This window comes from Muntiacus reevesi, chromosome 13 (assembly GCF_963930625.1).
Source record: "Muntiacus reevesi chromosome 13, mMunRee1.1, whole genome shotgun sequence".
Taxonomy (NCBI): domain Eukaryota; kingdom Metazoa; phylum Chordata; class Mammalia; order Artiodactyla; family Cervidae; genus Muntiacus; species Muntiacus reevesi.
In genome coordinates this window covers 15,224,698-15,244,484 of record NC_089261.1, presented here as the reverse complement: position 1 = coordinate 15,244,484, position 19,787 = coordinate 15,224,698, and the positions used below count along the sequence as shown (strand labels likewise).

Genomic DNA, 19,787 nt, shown 5'->3' with positions numbered 1-19,787 from the left:
AGGGATGCATGGATAAACAAATGCTGGTCTCACCATACAATGGAATATTATTCAACCATAAAAAGGAATGAAGTGCTGACATCTGCTACAATGTGGATAAATCTTGAAAATAAGACAGTAAGGGAAATAAGCCAGACATAAAAGGTCACATAATGTATGATTCCATTTATATGAAATGCCCAGAAAAGGTAAATACATACACATATAAAGCAGACTGGTGGTTGTCAGAGCGAAGGGGGAGTATGAGGTTTTCTCATGCACATGAGGTTTTCTGCTGGGGTGATGAAAATGTTTTAAAATTAGATAGACATGATGGTTGCCAGTGAATGTACTGAATGTCATTGAATCACACACTTTTAAATAATTACTGGTTAATTTTATGCTATGTGAATTTTACTTCAATTTTTAAAAACCCACAAAACAACAGCACTTGCCTTCTAGAACAGATGTCAGAGGAAAATGAATTAGAGCCAGGCCTGGCCCACATGAAGGCTTGACTCCGTGTCCACTGCTCCTACTGCCATGGGCATTATTATGCTGGGGTTTGTGATCTCTGGCAAATTATTTAACTCAGTGTCTGCTCCGTGTGTGCAAGGAAGTATCAACAGTATCTACCTACCAGGATTGTTAAAATTAAACAAGACAATGTCTTCAGTAGACTATCAACTCCATGAGCATGTGGATTTTTGTCTACTTTGTTCACTGATATACCCCTGTGCCTAGAACAGTGCCTGGCACAAAGCTGGCATTTAGCAACTGTTTCTTGAACAAATGGCAATGCTTAACTTAAACACGACCTGGTTCCTGGTAGTTGCTCAGCAATGTTTAGTTGTGTTTATTACTACTGGTCTGGCAGCTGTCCTTTTGAAGGCCCCTTCGTGTTCCTTTCTAGCACAGGGAAGTGAGTACTACTTTGCCTTGCAGGTCTTGGTGTCTTCACAACAGGGTGTCTGGACATCTACCAGACATGAGAGGTCTGAGCTGGCTTGACAATGGAGTCTAAGCTCTCACTGCAGTTATAAGAGGAGGTGATGAGAGTTAGCATAGCTAGCTAGACTATCAACTCATCCACTCACCCATCCATCTACCTACCTGTCCGTCCATCCTTCTAAATCTCCATCCAAATATCCATCCATCCATCTATCCATTCAAATCTCCATTCATCATCTAAATATCCATCCATCCATTCACTATCCATCCAACATCCAAATATCCATCCATCCATCTATCCACACAATCACTTGATGATCTATCTATCCACATATCCACCAACCTTCCCAGCTATCCATTCAGTTCACCCATTTACCTATATAGCCATTCATCCATCCATCTACTCCCCATATCTACATACAATGAACATTTCTGAGTGCATATCTGGCGCTGGTGATCTATCAACAAAGAAACCAGATGCATTCATTTCCTGCTGTCACAGAGGTTACAGTTGAGCAGAGCAGGCAGACAATTAAATAAGCAATTACAGTCAGAGTGGTGAGTGCTGGAACAGGGGGAGAACAAGGTGTTAGGAGAGCCCCAGTAGGAGCACCATCCCTCATCTAAAGGGCAGGAAGATGTCTAAGAGGCTGTGATCTGTAGGAGGAGCGTGAATGGGTTAAGAGACAAGGAAGGAAAAGGGTCTCTGAGGTAGAAGGATCAGTGGGTAGGAGAAAGGGCAGCACAGAGCCGGCTCTGGAAGCTGTATGGGTTAGTTACTCAGCATCCCTGTGTTGAAGGTTTCTCATGTGGAAAACAGGATAAGAGCATCTGCCACACATCAGATTGGGACTAGCTGGGGTATGGAAAGGAATGAAAGAAGTAGGGTCTGGTCTAACTGAAGAACAGGTTCCTCGTCTGTGGATTCAGCCAATCTCATGTAGAAAATCTAAGGACGTGGGACCGTGGATGCAGAAGGTCAACCATAAGTGGCTTGAGCATCCGAGGAAAATCCTGGAACCAACCCGTCACAGATACTGAGGGGTGACTGTGCCCAGCTTTTCATCTGGAAAGAGTTGATGATAATCTCTCTCTTTCTCTCAGAGGGGTACTGAGAGCCTTACATGAGTCAAGGTGTAGAAAAGAATCTAGCAAGAGGCAGAGTGTACTAGGTGAAGAGTAACCATCCTCTGCCTTGTTTTCCTTATCTTTCTCCCACAGCTACTTTGAGGCAGAGCTTGGGCCCTGAAGCTGAAGCTCTGGGCTGGAGTCCCAACCCTTACCACGTAACAGCTGCTTGTCCTTCTGTCTCATCATAAATGAGGGAAATAGTATCTCCCTGGGAGGAATTGAAGAGACTACAAAAGGAATCCATACATAAATTCCTTCATACATAAAGACCCCAGTTCGATTCCTGGGTCAGGAAGATCCCCTGAAGAAGGGATAGGCTACCAACTCCAGTATTGTTGGGCTTCCCTGGTGGCTCAGACGGTAAAGAATCTGCCTGTAATGTGGGAGACCTGGGTTCAGTCCCTGGGTTGGGAAGATTCCCTGGAGGAGGGCATGGCAACCCACTCCAGTATTCTTGCCTGCAAAATTCCCTGGACAGAGGAGCCTAGCGGGCTATAGTCCATGGGGTTGCAAAGAGTCAGACATGACTGAGTGACTAGGCACACACAGCACAGTCTCAGGTTCACAGTCAGCGCTCAATAATTGCAAGCCATTGTTATTCCAGGCCGTCAGTGTTGAGCCAGCTTCCTCACATGCTTGGATTCACATCTCCTGCCTTCCACAAAGTGTCACAACTGCTATGAAGGAAAAGGCTCAGGGTATCTAGAAATGACCGAACCCAAGGAGGGGGTTGTGGGAACCCTGCTTTGTGGCTGGTTGATCAGAAGCACAGGTGACAACCTGGGGCTTGTGACTGGCCATCTGAAGGGACAGGAGAAGTCTGGTGGGACTAAGTCCTTCTCCCGTGGGATCTAATACTATCTTGAAGTGGATGGTGTCAGAACTAGATAAGCTGTTGGACACCCAGCTGGTGTCAGAGAATTACATGACGTGTGGGAAACCCACATGTCTGGTGTCAGAGGTAGTAAGCATGCTTGTGTACAGAAGGAACACAGGAGTGTGTTTTTCCTACACACCTGGCCAGTGATTTGACCAGCTGTCACTCAAAATGAATGGTCAATTCCAACTTGCTCTTCTGCCAACCAAGGCCTGGGATAAATTTTGAGCTTTCTGACCTAATGAAGATGTCTCTTCCTAACACTGCCCAGTTCTCTGAATTACAATGATTATCCCCCAAGACCTCCTCATACCAACACCTGTTGCAGACCTTTCCCTAAGATGACATTGCAAAGAATCCTTGTCACCAGTTCTCCTCTTGCAGCCATGGCAAGCATCACTCATAGATCACAGAGTTCTTTTCTCCTGAGCCTCGGTTACCCCTACAGAACATGCCCCAGAAGCCACGAAGAGTGAGACCTGTGAGAGCCACCCTTCCATATGAGAAGCAGGATCCAGGGCATGTTGGTGTGCTTTTTTCCTTTCTCAGGAGGAATTTAGATGAAAACTTCATCTTTGCAGTTCAAAGGCCAGCTTTGAACAAAAGACTTAGGAAGTGCACTTGGAGAGTAGAGACGTGACAGGAGGGTGATGACAATAAAGAATGATGCACAGCTTCAAGCAATGATGAGAGGTGGGTCATGGATCTACCAGCTCAGGCTCTGTTCATTTGATGACCTGACATCAGCTCTGCTCAAGTCCAACCTTTCTTTCTCCAGGAGGTGCACTAGAACCCCTGCATGATCAGTGTGATGGGGGCTGCCACCTGTGCCTACCTTGGACTTGACGGCCAGGATGATCTTAGGCAGGGCCACGACGAGGCACTTGAGAGCAATGGTGATGTACTTGAGCACAAAGTCTGCGATGCCCACGATCCATAGCAGGTCGAAGAAGTCCAGCGTCTCCAGGTTGGGCTTCAGGAATATGAGGCTAGGGGGAGAGTCAGAGTGTCAGAGTGCTCACTTAGGAACACTGGCCCTTGGCAACTCCTTCTATTCACTCTAGGAACCTTGTAAATATTACCTGTAGAAAGAGCACTAAACTACGAGTCAGACATCTGTGCTCTGTTCCTGAATATGCTACTAACTTGCCGTATGACCTCGGATAGCTATCTTAACCTCTCGGAGCCTCAGTTCCCCTGAGAGTTAAATGATGAGCTTGGCCTGGAACATCATAAGTTAAAATCCCCTCCAGTTTTATGGGTCCACAACAGGCTTCACAAGAGAAACTGGAAGGAAGGCAGGCAGGAGAAAAAGCTGACCAACACTATGAAGGAGGGAAAGAGAGAAGCAGGGAGGAAGGTTTTGATGTGTGACAGTGTGCTAAGCCCTTTACTCACTGAATCTTATTGTTCTGTGCAGTAGGCATTGCTTACCCTCACTTTATAAATGAGGCACTAAAGCTTGGAGAGGTAAGGTAAGTTGCCCAAAGTCATACTGCATGCTAAGGATAAGGTCATGAGTATCAGACAGACTTGAATTTGAATCCAGGCTTCTCCATTTTTTGAACTAGGCAAATCATGTTCTTTCCATAAGCCTCAGTGTTCTCATCAATAAAATGGGAATCGTTCTGTCCCTCCTAGGGTTATTGGTGGGATTTGATGAGATAATAGACATACTACAGACTCTGTCAAGCAGCACTGACAATGATAACCACATCTCTACGAGGCAGGCACTGTTATCTACCCATTTTGCAGATGAGAAAATGGAGGCACAGAAAAGTAAAGGAACATGCACATAGTCCTATAAATACGAAGGAACAGCAGTAGATTTGAACCCAGGTGCGCTAGCTACAATTACTGCCCTCAACCCTTACTCTACAGAAGGGCTGCTTGGAGTGTGTAATCCCTCTTACCCATCCATGACCAGGTAAGGCAACCTCACACTCAACTTCTGTACTTCACTCACGGGAGACAGACAAAAAGTCATTCTCAAACTGACCCTGGTCCGTGGCCCACATGTGGAGCAGCACTGCTGTCTGTCACCTCTGCAGATGACGATATTATTCATGTTAATAATATCTTGGTTCTTTACATCACGCTGGCCCTACTCCACCTGCTGTATGTGTCTCAAGTCATTCCATCTTCCCAAAGGCTCTAACTGGTTGGCACTATGATTATCGAGTTTTGAGCTGGGGAGTCTGGAGTTCTATGACATCATGGAGCCCACAGTATCTCAGCTAGAATGTAGAGCTAGGATTGGAACCAGTGACCAAACTGTGCTGGGCCCCTCGCTTTTCTTTCTGCCGGATTAAAGGCTCCAAGCAAAGGCCACTCCGAGTCTTGCCTGTCCCCCCAAAAGCAGGGGACAGTGCACACAGCCCAGACTGAGTGCTTTCTAAACTCTTCCCACATACTCTGCTGGGCTGGCAGACAACAGTGCAAACTGAGGTCCCCTGATGAGAGCATTCTAGGAGTCAAATGGTCTGTTTTTTTACTTTTATTTTTAAAAATCAATTTCTATTTATAATAAAGATCTTTGAAGAGCTAGACTATGGGCTAAATCAATGAAAACAATCTATTTTGGCAATCTCTCATGACACCATCAGTGTCCTTCCACATCTGAGCCCCATCTTCATGGGATGCCTCGTCTCCAAGTCTGAGAGGCACCCAGGTTACAATATGGGGACAGGCGGGCGGCCCTGAGCTCCTCTCTTCATCTCTGCTCTTATCCCTGCCTGGGCATATCCCAGGCTGGCGGGCTGACTTTCACACCCTGCTTCTCTATTATGCATGCATCTCTGATTGCAAAAAAATGAAGATGTGCCATCCACTTTCCATTTTATCCCAGAGACACCAATCTGTTACATTCACCTACCTGGGTTTTACTTCATCATCTTCGTGTTTTTCTGTTGGCTTTGATGCCGGAAAGATGCCAAAGTGTTTTTCCACAGATTGATCACTACATCCACTTATTTCTAACATACACCATGAACTTTAATGGACGGATACATTTTATTGTTAGTTTTCCACCCCATTAGGCACCACCACCAAAAGGTATGGTAATTCATCATAAAACAATAATATTATGACATGATTAGGACATATCAAATGTTGTACAGTTTGCCCAGTAGTTTCTGCATATTGTAATATTTGGCCTCTCTAATCATTAGCCTGTTCAGGTGGGAAAAGCAGCAATTAACTTGCTCCCAGTTTCACAAACACGGAAACTAGGGGAGGTTCAAAAAGGTTCCACTATTTGAAGTCTGGTCATCAGACTTCAAATCCTGGGATGATTCAAACTTGCTTTCACCTACTGGGACTAAGGTTCATTAAAAAGGGTTTCATTAAGCCTCAGTTTCCTTACCTGTAAAACGGCAACAGCAATACCCTGCTCACTTGGAAAGCAAAGTAAGATAATGGCTGTTGGTATCACTTACAAACACACTCTAGACCACGGACATCAAAAAGGAAGGCACTCTATTGCTTTTCGCCAAGCCACTCTCTTTCTTTTCACGTGCTGCCAGTTTGACTCAGCCCTGGTCTGATGAGGGCACAGAGGGCTGAGCCTGCAAATGTGATCATGCCCAGAAAATGGCATGAGCTGGAAATTCACCCAAGGTTCTGGGAAACTCCATCTCCTTTACCCTCCACCAGGACCTTGATCTTCTGGGCCGGGCAACTAATGCAACGTGTGAGAGGCATGTTGATGCCTTGGAACGAATTCCGCAAATTGCTTTTATGCATCTTTGGGTGGCCCCAGAAAGTGGTGAAACTGCTTACTCCTCAAAGTCCATTCTGAAAACAGATGGACATAATCTGAAAGCTTGGCTTGAGTTTCAACCCTGTATTAGAGACCGTCACTGGCTAGTCCTTTCCTCTCATGCACTAGGTGGTCAGTAGAAAATGCAAAATTATACTTGCAGCTTGCATTCTATTTCTGCTCGAGAATTCCGCTCTAGGCATGTGTGCACTTAACAACAGGGTGGGATCTGAAGGTTACAGTGTGACTGAGGGCTGCTATATCATTCTCCAATGAAGAGGCTGTGGGTCCCAAGTACAACAAAGCTCCCCACTTTCCCACTGAGGATCAGACTCCCCTGCTCACCTGTTATACAGCTGCTGGGAACTGAATGTGTAGAGCACATAAAGGGTGTTCCCCGCTAGAAAGGCCAAGATCCACAAGATGACCAGCACCGACCTCTTCTCCTGGAGACAAAGCGAGAGATCTGTGGGGATGCTAAAATGCCAAAGGTACACCTGGCAGAATATTCCAGAATGCTCCCCAACAAGGGGCAAATGTTCCCTTTCTCAAAGGTTTGGAGGAAACACGGCTAATGGTGAAAGGAAGGGTGTTGGCATCTTTCCATCCCACTGGAACCCAAGCAATGGTTACAGTGAAGGTAACAGAAATGTGTGAACCTGCTTGGAGAACTATCCAGAGTCAGGAGGGCACCATGGTTAGCAAAACTGATTCTAGAGCTGGATGACCTATGTTAAAATCCTTGATCTGCTACTTGGGGGCTGTTCAACCCTGGGCAATTACTTAAACTCGCTGCATTTCTCTTTCCTCATCTTCAGAAAGGGTGAATATTATATCTTAACTTATAAAGTCATGAGAGCTAATGTACATGAACCATTTAGAACAGTGACTGACATATAGGAAATGCTAGTTTACATTTACTGGTAGGGACTGAGGCAGGGAGAATTTAAGCAACGCTTGCTCAAGGGCACATGTTTTAATAACTTTTTTTTTTTTGACCACACTGTGAGGCATGTGGAGTCTTATAGTTCCCTGGCCAGGGATCAAACTTGTGCCCCCTGCAGTGAAAACGTGGAGACCTAACCACTGCTCCGCCAAGGAAGTCCTTTGCTGTTGCTGCTAAGTCACATCAGTCGTGTTCAACTCTGTGCGACCCCAGAGATGGCAGCCCACCAGGCTCCTCTGTCCCTGGGATTCTCCATGCAAGAACACTGGAGTGGGTGGCCATTTCCTTCTCCAATGCATGAAAGTGAAAAGTGAAAGTGAAGTCGCTCAGTTGTATCTGACTCTTCGAGACCCCATGGACTGCAGCCTACCAGGCTCCTCCATCCATGGGATTTTCCAGGCAAGAGTACTGGAGTGGTGTGCCATTGCCTTCTCCGAAGGAAGTCCTTTAGGGGCACATATTTTAAGGTCCAGTGCCCTTATTCACAAGTGAGGTTTTGTTAAGGTTTAAGTAAACCTGACGAATGTAAACATTTAGTCAGGCACAGGAACGTGTTTCAGGGTCACTAAGTGGCAGGACCTGTTATTCCAACTTCACAACCCACCACTCGATTCAGATTGACAAGTCAGAAACTGCTTTTCTAACTTTTTTGTATGCACCTTTCCGGACTGACCATTCAGCACAGGGGCACGTTTGTAGGACTACAGTTAGCTTCGAACACATTGACGTCAAAGCCCTCTGCGATCCAGCCCGGTTTCTCTTTCTTCAGACTTGTTTCTGATTAGTCCCCAGGAAGACAAGCTGGGAAACCTTTTCAGTTTGCTTTCTCAGTAGTCTCTCAGCCTGAGAGCAAACCCAGGAAATTTCTAGAGGAAGCGTACAGCAGGGTGTTCCTGCCTGTGTACCCTGGGATACACAATCAGACCCCCGTGCTGTTGATTCTCAAAAGCTTGTCTCTTCCTGGACCGGGGCGGCTGCATTGCTGGAATAAGATGAGGTCATAACTTTCCCAGTGTAACCTTCCCTGTGGTTTCGGTAAATGCTCCAGTCTCCAGACACAGCTCAGTACTTCACACACTGTTACAACACACATTTCCACAGAGCAGACAAAATAAATGCATCTCCATCCACCCATTATTCCAGGAGTGGTCAAGGTTAACGGCTCGAGAAACCACCTCCAACCAACCAACTGCTCTTATCAATGTGATTAATCCACTCAGCAGTCCTTTTTATGCCAATAAATAATAGATTCCAGTTTAATCCCCTGTAAATCTGAACCAAAAGTAGAAGAGAGAGGGAATGAGCAATGCCCTGAGAAGCCAGACTTGGGAGGACAAGTGGGGTAGTTCTCCAGGAGTAAGCTGAGATTCCTAAACCAAGAGTCATGTAGACCTACTGCCACTGAAATATGCACACATAAGCAAAACATCACCCGAGTCTTCAAAGGTTGTAAAGACCCCTAGAAGCCTGTTCATGGATACAGGCATTCCCTTGTCCTTAAAATTCAAGTCAAGGCACCATGAGGATGTTACTGCATCTGAGAAAGAGACGCCCCAACAGCCCCACTATGACACTGAACAACCTGCTGTTCTTTTTTATAGGTGATTTAAAAAAAATTTTTTTTTATTTATTTGGCTGCATGGGGTCTCAGTTGAGGCATGTGGGAACTTGGTTGCATCACGTGGGATCATTTCTTGTGGAGCACAGACTCCCTGGTTGTGGCCATGTGCAGGTTCAGTTGTTATGGCATATGGGCCCAGTTGCTCCAAAGCATGTGGATCTTAGTTCCCCAAGCAGGGATTGAACCTGTGTTCCCTGCATTGCAAGGCAGATTCTCAACTGCTGGACCACCAGGGAAGTCCCAACTTGTTGTTCTAATAGCAACAGAAAGGGGTTTGCATGAAGAAGATGAGACTGAGGGTCAAGAAGAACCTCTGACTCCATGCCCTGCTCCTGACTTCAACGTGCTCATTTGTTTAAAATAAAGACTGAGCTGGCATTTTCGTCTCATGGAGGCCTAGGTGCTTCCAAGAAAGCAGATGACCCCAAAGCAGGGTCAGAGAGGATCGTGGCTATGATAGGAGCCCATGTGCTGAAGAATACACAGGCTTGTTTAAAAAAAAAAATAGCTCAGTAAAGTTGCTCCTATGAGCCAGGTGCTGCACAAAACACGGTTCCACACACCATCTTGTTTAATCCTCTCAGTGGGTGAACGGAGTGGGTGTGGCAATTCCTTGCCCAGAGGTGGCACCTGAGGATGAGATCAGTGAGGTCACCCCTCCAAGGGCTTGCAGGAGGGTGGAGAGGCTGGGATTTGAACCTGGGGGAGCACAGGCTCTAGGCACATTGCCTGGATTCATATCCTGACACCATGCTTCGCACTGACTGTATGTCCTTAGGCAGAAAACTTACATCTTAGCCAAGAAAATTCTGGGCCACTGTTTCCTCACTGGAAAAATAAGTTAAATGTGATTCTGCCTGCCTCCCAAGTTGCTGGGATAGATCTCCAAGAAGAGCTGTGAAATGGGTCCAGCACGGTGCTGGACACATTGAGTGCTCAGCAGGTATCAGAAGGCACTGGGGATGATGGTGGTGAAACCCACACAGCCACCCAGAAGTGCCACGGGGGTGGCCTTAACCATGAGGGTGGGCTGGAAATGAGTTAACTGAATGTCAGGAGGGTAAGGGGACTGGGTTAGGGGCATGAGAGGAGAGGCTGCTCTTAGAAGGGAGAAGGGTGGCACATCTGGGGAGCTGCCAGGGTAGGAACAGAAGAATGACTCCCAAAGGTGTACCTGTCCTAATTCCCGCAGCTTGTGAATCTGTTCAGTTCCATGTTGATAAAGGTTGCAGGTGGAATTAAGATTGCTAATCAGCTGACCCTGTGTTGGGGAGAGTTTCCTGGATTATCCAGGGGGTTGGTCCAAAAAAAAGTGGAAGAGGGAGACAGAAGAGCAGAGTCAGAAGGGGGATGTGTCTATGAAAGGATGTTCACAGAGATGCAATGTGGCTGCCCCAAAGGAGAAGGGGCCAGGAGCCAACGAATGTGAGTGACCTCTAGGACCTGGAAAAGGCAAGGAAAGAGACTGTCCTCTGAACCCTCGAGAAGGAAGACAGGCCTGGTGGACACCTTGATCTTAGGTTACAGGGACCCACTTCAGACTTCTGACCTACAGAACCACGAGGAACCCATCTGTGCAGTTTTAAGCCCACTGAGTGTGTGGTCACTTGTAACAGCAGCGCTGGGAGGTTGATTTGCCAGGTGACTCACCTTTAGAGAGACCTGTTCCCGGAGCGTGGAGTTGGCATAGGCGAAGGTGCTGGCCATTCCGATGCACACGGCAATGCCTGCGGGGCAGAGGAGGGGCCAAGACCACCCACTTAGATGCATCAGGCTTGGCCTGGCTTACTGGGGACACGGAACACATTCCTGCTCCCCTCAGAGTCAACACACTAACCACAGAGGAGAGTGAAAATCCCATCTCTGGGGCATTTGGGCTGCCATGTATATTGCTGGGAACCTCGAGGCCCCTGACTTAGGGATGGGATTGAGGCCACTGGGGAGAGGGTATTTTATAGGACCAGTTAGCATGGGCTGTGCAGTCTGGTAAGATCTGGGTTCAAATCTCAGTTCTGCCACCTCCTCTCGGTGTGAGCTTGGACTAGTCACTGCACCTCTCTGAGTCCAGTTTGCTCGTCTGCAAAAACAGAATAATAAGAGAACTGAACTCAAGGAGGGATACTGCTTACAGTGCACAATCTCTAGCAGTTTGTTATTGTCGTTCAGTCACGAGGTCATGTCTCACTCTTCACGACCCCATGGACTGCAGCACGCCAGGCTTCCCCATTCTTCACTAACTCTGGGAGTTTGCTCAGACTCATTTCCATTGAGTCAGTGATGCTATCTAACCACCTCATCCCCAGCTAGCCCCTTCTTTTGCCTTCAATCTTTCCTAGCATCAGGGTCTTTTCCAATGAGCTGGCTCAGCTAGCCCCTTCTTTTGCCTTCAGTCTTTGCTAGCATCAGGGTCTTTTCCAATGAGTTGCATCAGGTAGCCAAAGTATTTCTATTTTCAAAAAGAATCTGAGGCATGTTATTTGTAATAAAAGTATATGTAGCAAAAGACCACAGCACCATAAGAAATGGAAGTTTTATGTTAAAAGGGAAAAGAGTTCCTAGCTGACAGGAAAACATGACCTTTGGAGAGGGAGGGAAAAGAACGGAGTTTTATTCCACAATTTGCTAAGCTACAATCAGAATTCTCCCTGAAAAGGAATTTTCAAATCCTACTTTTTGTTCCTTGTGGACAGGACTCTGCTTTTACACAATGTACACAATTTCCCATGCTTGCAGTTCACTTTTACTTTTTAAATAGTGCATGTATTTCATGCATGCTTCCAGATCTACTTTATAAAAGATGAGTTGCTTTACTGAAAACATGTAAAATCAAAATCAGTAACCCCACAATCCCTTCTTATACTCTCTGATCAACTGAACAAACCTGACAGCTGAGAAAGAATATGATCAAACTTGGGAATAAAACTTGGTGGTAAAAACAAAACAAAACAAAACTTGGTGGTGAGTTTGCTGGAATTCAGGGTAAGAAGAAACAGGCCAGCTTCTATTTCTAGGAATAAAATGGAAGGTAGAGAAGGGCATGGCAACTCACTCCAGTATTCTTGCCTGGAGAATCCCATGGACAGAGGAGTTGGTGGGCTATATAGTCCATGGGGTTGCAAAAAGTCAGACATGACTGAGTGACTAGCACTCTCACTTCCTTTCATGAAAAGGTATAGGTGTATAGTACACTCTTTACCTACATTAGGAGAAAGAGGGGGTGGAGAAAGCAGGGGCCTGCAAGGGTTGAGGCTCAGTAGCTCGCAAAGTTTAGAAGCAAGGGGCAGACTTCCCGCTTGAGGCTTTGTCTACAACACCTGGGGAAAGGGTCAGGCATCCAAGGAGGGGACCGGCCCCACTGCCACAGGAGCCCTAGTCCAGCTGGCGCTAGACTCGGAAGGAGGTGCTGAAGGGCCCAGAACCCAGTGCATACACAGATTATAAAAAACAAAAAAAGCCACAATTTTTTAATTGGTCAAAAAGAAAAAAAAAAAGAAGGGACTGATATGGTAGCATCCCAAAAAGGAAGGAGTGATATGGGTCAGCTGGAATATACCGGAAAGGGGCAAATAAGACACAAATGATGGCCTAACCTCTTCTAGATATTTCTTGTGGGATGTACTAGGCTGAGATAATTTGTACCGCAATTTCTACCATAAGATGAAAACAATAGCCTAAAACTCTCCAGGGCACAGCAACATCATGATCTAATACCAGTAACAGAAATTAATAACAGTGGACTAGAGACCACGTTTATTGAATGTTAACTATGCTAAGTACTTCATAAATCATTATTTTGCTTCCTAGCAATAATAGGCTATATTTATTGAGCACTTGCTATGTGCAGGATTCCACGTTAAATATTTTACAGGTACTAACAATGAATATAATAAAGACAATCATCTACAGTTGCACAGCACTTATTCTCTGCCAGGCACTGACCTAAGGACTTAACATGTGTTTACTCATTTAACCTTACTCAATCTTACGAAGGCAGAAGCTGTACATAAAATAGTATCTGCAACATACCATTATAGTATATGTGTATCTATGATACCTATATAATAGCATATGAAATAGTACAGCTGTCCCCAACCTTTCTGGTACCAGGGACTGACTTCATGGAAGATAATTTTTCAACAGGTCAGGGATGGGGGGAATGGTTTCAGGGTGATTCAAGCACATTACATTTATTACGCACTTTACTTCTAATCTAATGCCGCTGCTGAGCTGACAGGAGGTACTACTGTTCCACAGCCTGGAGGTTGGGGACCCCTGAATAGTACAAATACTATTTTAAACCCCCATTTTATGGATGATGGAACTAAAGCACAGAGAGGAGGTTAAATAACGTTCCCAGCATCACACAGTTAGGAAGGGGCAGAACTCAGGTTCAGACCGGAGCAGTCTGAACTCCTTGATCCCTTCAAGTCACCCAACCAGCTGAGGAAGTTTCTATCACAACTCTCGTTGGACAGATGAGGAAACTGAGGCTCAGAGAAGGTGAGTGCCTTGCCCCAAGCCACACAGCTAGTCGATCAGGATTTGAACCCAGGTCTGAAGCGGAATCCTGGCCTTTTAAGGACTTTGCACCATAAGGACCTCTACTACCTACCCTTGGCACTTGGGATGGAGACCCCCAACCCCTTGGGTAAAGTAGCAGGCTTTGACCACTGCATCCCCACACCCCCCACCTCCCCCCCCCCCCCACACACACACTCACCGAGCTTATGCTGGAAGCACAACTTGGCCAGGAGGATGAGGATGAAGGGCAGCCCTTTCTGGAGCCAGCAGATCACGGCCTTCAGCTCGGACAAGGCCGGGGCGGGTGTCCCGGGCTGCTCATCACCCACCTCGTCTGAGTGTGAGCGGTGGTCCCCGCCCACGTGCTGCAGCAGGGAGCCCCCGCGGTGGCTGCCGTGGTGGAAGTGGTGGTGGGGCTGGCGATGGTGGTGGTAGGCGCCCCCCTCGCTGCGGCCCCCGCCTTCCTCCCTGGAGGCCGGCATCTGCAGGAACACGTCCCCACCGCCGGCCGCGGCCCCCAGGACCAGGCTGGATGGGAACGGGGTGGTGGGGAGGCTGCCTGCCGGGAGGCCGGATAAGCCTGAGTAGAGCGCTGGTGGGGAGGCCGCTTCTGCCTTCAGACTCTCAAAGACGCCGCCTTCGTCCACACTCGCCTCGGAGCTGAGCGCTTGGCTGCGATTTCTGGACCAGAAAGGAGGAGGAAGTCAGTGGAGGCAGTGGAGGGTGGGGGGCAAATGACAGTATCAATAATGTTATGTGCTGAATTGTGCCCCCTCCCCTGGGAAAATCCTACATTGACACCCTAACCCTCAGTACCTCAGCATGCAGCTGTTTTTGAAGAAGGGTTTCTGCAGAGGTGATTAAGTTAAAAGGAGATTATTAGGGCCAGCCCTTGTACAGGTTCACTGGTGGCTCAGATGGGAAAGAATCTGCCTGCAATGCAGGACACTGGGGTTTGATCCCTGGGTGGGGAAGATCCCCCTGGAGAAGGGCGTGGCAACCCATTCCACCACTCTTGCCTAGGCAATCCCATAGACAGAGGAGCCTGGCAGTCTATAGTCCATGGGGTTGCGAAGAGTTGGACATGACTAAGCGACCGACAGTTTAATCCAATATGACTTTTGTCCTTACAAGAGGAAATCTGGAGACAGACACAAGAGAGGGTGGATGATATGACGACACAGGGAGGAGGTGGCCATCTGCAAGCCACCAAGGAAGGCCTCAGAAGAAACCAACCCTAATGACACCCTGACCTTGGACTTCCAGCCTCCAGAACTGTGAGAAAATAAATTTCTGTCATTTAAGCCACCTAGTCTACAACACCTTGTCATGGCCAGCCCTCGCAAATTAATACAAGTAATAATAGCAATAGGGTTATAATCTCTATTGAAAATTTACTATGTGCCAGATACGTTTTCCAAGTGCTTTTCATTAAATTAACTCATTAAGTCTTCCTATCAACTCCTGTGAACTAGGTACTAATAATACCCCCATCTTACAGATCAAGAAACTGAGGCACAGAAAAAAGTAACTTGTCTAAAATCACACAGCTGGTAAGTGGTGGAACAGGGGAGATTCAAACCCAGAAGGCTACCTCTGGAGTCTGCTTTGTAGACCAGTTTACTTCACTGAAAAGGGAGCGCAGGGTCCTACGATTCGAGAATAACCTCAGGAACTCAGGTTCCCCTGGCTCTGTCATCTCCAAGTTCAATGATTCCCATTTCCCAAGAGGATCCACCTTGGTTACAGCTGGTATTTGGAGGACAGCAGAGTAATGGGAAGAAGATTTAATTGGAGAAGCCCATATGTGAACCCTAGCTCCACCCTTCCTAGGGATCTTAACAAGCCTACACTCAGTTTTCTCACCTAGAAAATGGGTATAAACACTGTTCATGCATAGAATTCCTGGGGATCAAATTTAGAATGCCCCTTTCAATATATCTGACACTAAGTAAATGGGAACCCTTGTCTCTATCCCCATGCAAAACCTCCAGGGCCAACTGCCATTTCTAGTTCCAAGCACAGCCTCTTATATTGGAATCAGATAAAGGATGATGATGCTCTTTCAGAGCCACTGCCAGAGAAGAAGAGAGCCTAGAGTTACTCTTCCAAGGATGGAGAGCCTTGAACTGGGTGCCCTTCCCATAAACACCAGGCTCCAGAGCCCTGGATGTCCTGTCTTCTCTTGGGCTTGTCCTTTTCAAATGGAATCAGTCTACAGAACAGGTGGGGCTGATTAGTTTAATGTGCTGCACCAGTGGGAGGGGCAAAGAGCCACCCTTTCCTCCTCCTCTCACCCCAGAAGAGGGCCCCCAAGGCACCTCCACAAACCCCTTCAGTATACCCAAAACATCCCGAGTTTACTCCAAGTGAGAGCTGAGTTCCACTCATCCTCTGGACTCCACAACCCAGGGCATACAGTAGGTGCTTAATAAATTCATGGCAGCTATCATCCAGGCAGAAAATGGCCCCTGAGGGAGGCTCCAGGGAAGGTTTTACACTGCCTTCACACTTGACCTTATGTAAACTACCCCCAACTCAGAGAACAGACTGAATTTAAAAAAAAAACCCAACATATATTCAATTATTTCACTATCCCACTAAAAGGGTTTCCCATTCTAAACGCCCTCCTGCAGTCTCAGATAAATCCCATAGATAGGGACTAATATCATTCCCATTTTATAGATAAAGAAACTGAGTCTCTTAGCACAGCACAGCACACAGACTCAGTCTCAGAGAGATGAACTTGCTGGACAGCCTGGATTATCTCTGGCCCTGAACTCCAATCTCTCACTACCCAAGGGCTTCCTACTGGAGGGCCTTTGCCAAGTCCAGCCCCTTCACTGGCTGGCCCCCACCCCCACCTGGTCCTACCAGGTAACCTGCTGATCCATCAGATTTCAGCTAAACATCTCTCTTGCTCGGTGCAGCTTTGCCCACCTCCCAGACAATGACAGTCTCCTTGCTCTCTGTCCTCACTGTACCCTAACCTCCTCTGTATGGGACTGATCATAGTTATTTTACTCCTTACCTGGGACTCTCAGCCCTGTGTGTACATTATAATCATTCAGGGGAGTTTTTGAAAAATGCAGGCCTTGGACCTAGTGTTGACCAACTGAATCAAAAATCTTTGGGGTCGGACAGTATACCACAAGTTAGAACACAGTACACTGATTTGTTTACATGGCCTGTTCTCCTACTAGACTGTAAGCTCCTTGAGGCCACACACTGTATCTGATTCACTTCTTTATTCTCAGTGCCCAGCCAGCGGCCTAGACCACAGCAGGTGCCTAGGACACTAGAAGATGAAACAGCTAGATAAAGCCCAATCAATGAAAAAGAAACACTTAGAAGTATACAAATTCATTAAAGTTATATTAATTCTAACTTGAAAAAAAAATCTCTGAGGTTGGGCCGCAGTACCTCTATTCCCTCAGAGCCCCCAGGTGATTATAACATGTACTCAGCACTGAGAATGGTACTTCAGACTGGGCCCTGCTCCATAAGGTTAAAGACCATGACTGTCTGCCCTCCACTGGATTGCCATGGCCCAGCACAATGAACCTGGCACATAGAATATGCTCAATAAATATTACTTGAAATAATGAATGAATAAGTACACTAAAGGCTTTGAAAGGCTCTGAGAAGGCCTGCAATTGAAAAAATTTGTTTAAACTTTGTTTAACAAATTTGAAAAACTTTGTTTAAACCTAGTGTTTCCCAAACTTATTTGATTACGGGATTATTTTCCTCCACAGAAAACCTACTCACATCTTGAAGAACATCTGTGAAACCTGGCAGGGGAGATACTGATCTGCAGAAATCTTGGGGCTGGCCTCACCAGCCTTACAAACTTGACCTGGGCATAAGTTATTATAAACCACCAACTTTATGCCCAGGCAAGGGAGGGAACTTGAAGATAGCTACCTATTCCCCCACCTCCCATGACCCATCCCTGGTAGCTCCAAAAGCCCAGGAAATGTATGGTCCTAGTTTCTTGAGCTTGGGATGATGATAAAGATAATAATAATAATAACAATAACTAACACCATGGCTATGATCCTCAAAGGGCCTTCAGCTTTTTCTGCACTTTAAGAAGCTGAACTGAGAAAGCAGGAGTCCTGGCAGGTGCCCACAGCAGCCACCCTCTCCCCCGCCACCCCAGGGGCCCTGGAAAACCTCTTGCCCACCTTGAGCTCGCCAGCACTCTAAGCTCACTGGGCTCAGGGGACTTCTAGTGCAACCAGGGAAGGCTCAACCCACCAAGGGCCTTTTTATAGCTGGCCTTCCTTCCCTGGGCCTTTCCCCAGCATGCAGTTGAGATTTCAGCCTAAACGAGAAAGAATAATCCTTGGGGAGAGCAGAGGCTGAGCTTCCAACTTAACCACTTAAAGGCTAGAATGTGAAGCAACCTGGAAGGATGGTGAACCCACCAAAATAGGAGACAGCTGAAATGTAGAGTCTCAAAGCACATACTTTGCAGAGGTCAAATTGACTGGGGCCTGAATCTCAGCCCTGCCACTTCTTGTCTGTGTGACTTCAGGTATCTTACTTACCTTCTCTGAGCCCCAGTTTCCTCATTTATGGTGATAAAAACAGTCCTGACTTCCACAGGCTAATATGAGGGTGACATAAGAAAGTACATGGGTCATAGTGGCCATTACTTTTCCAGTGTCATCTCTCCCCCCAAAGATCTCACCATTCATTTGAAAGCAGAGAGCAGTTCTGTCTTTGGAGGCTGGAAAAAGCTTCAACGGCGCAGCTTATCAAACATCCCTGGTGCTGTGTTTATGTATTTTCACTCATTCACAAGCAACCCTGAGTTTTATTATCTGCCACTTATAGATGGGGACACTAGAGGTGAAGGTGCTTGCCAAAGGCACTGAAGTGGGAAGTGACTGATGTGGGATTCTGTCGAAGCATTATCTGACTAAAGGAGTTTTTCCTCAGAGAACAGGGAGGCTTCATGCAAAACTCAACACTGGCACTGGTGAGTACTTTGTGATTTTGCGGGGAACCTCAGAGTCACAGGGGACTTGAAATAGGAAAAGGTTGGTTGCCAGCTTCTTGGGTGTATGTTCCAGCATGGTGAGAGGGCTGGGGCCGGGAGACTGTCACAACCTGAGAACAGGGCCCCATGGTCTGTACTCTTTTTGGCTTAAGTAGGTAGAAATCCTAGTTCATTAGTGTTTTAACTGTTGTTTTCTTAGGTTCTGTATTTGTCTATTTGGCATCTACTCATTTTGGGGCTTCCCTGGTGGCTCAGACGGTAAAGAATCTGCATGCAATGCAAGAGACCTGGGTTCGATCTCTGGGTCAGGAAGATCCCCCTGGAGAAGGAAATGGCAACCCAGTCCAGTATTCTTGCCTGGAGAACTCTACACATAGAGAAACCTGGCAGGCTACAGTCACTGGGGTCGCAAAGAGTCAGACATGACTGAGTGACTAACACTTTCACACACACATTACAGGATCAAACTAATGGCCAAACTTGTTTACAGCTTCCCTGTGACCCAGAGCCTATATCCCCAACCATCTCCTTTATCTAATTCACATTCTCAGCCAATATTTCCTCCACTTCAAATCACCCAGGGCCAGGTACCAGACAGCTAGAGACCACTCCTATAGCCTAGAGGCCACCAACATTATCCAAACTAGTCAACGCTAAGCTGTTTCCTTTGCCCTGCTTTACTTTGTGTGGAAAACACAATAAAAGCTGTGACCTATGCTTTCCCTTTGCTCCTTTCTGTCTCCTGGCTGACCCTGGTGCTTCACCATGTGGCCCTGCGTAGGATGGGATGGCCTCTTCTCTTGGGAAGTGCAAGCAATAAAAATCTTCTTTCAAGGTCATCAGCCTCTCCATGTTCCCACCCAGACACCTCTATAAATTAAAATCCCCTGGGTGCAATCATTGATACAGTTAGTCAAGTGGACCACTGGCTGCACGGGCTTTGAGAATTACCGTAAGAGCAACAGCAAGCTGTTGTGTGTTGAGGATATG

General features: G+C 46.7%; 1 protein-coding gene across 1 annotated transcript in view; it reads right to left on the bottom strand.

The window, feature by feature from the left end:
• Positions 1-19,787, bottom strand: part of RNFT2 (ring finger protein, transmembrane 2) — a 62,821-nt gene that overhangs the window by 38,863 nt on the left and 4,171 nt on the right. Inside the window, exons 4-7 of the mRNA XM_065904197.1 lie at positions 13,986-14,467; positions 10,916-10,992; positions 7,044-7,144; positions 3,774-3,927 (exon numbers count right to left, since the gene is read on the bottom strand). Of these exons, the coding sequence (XP_065760269.1) occupies positions 3,774-3,927; positions 7,044-7,144; positions 10,916-10,992; positions 13,986-14,467 (814 nt within the window). The remainder of the gene's footprint in view (positions 1-3,773; positions 3,928-7,043; positions 7,145-10,915; positions 10,993-13,985; positions 14,468-19,787) is intronic.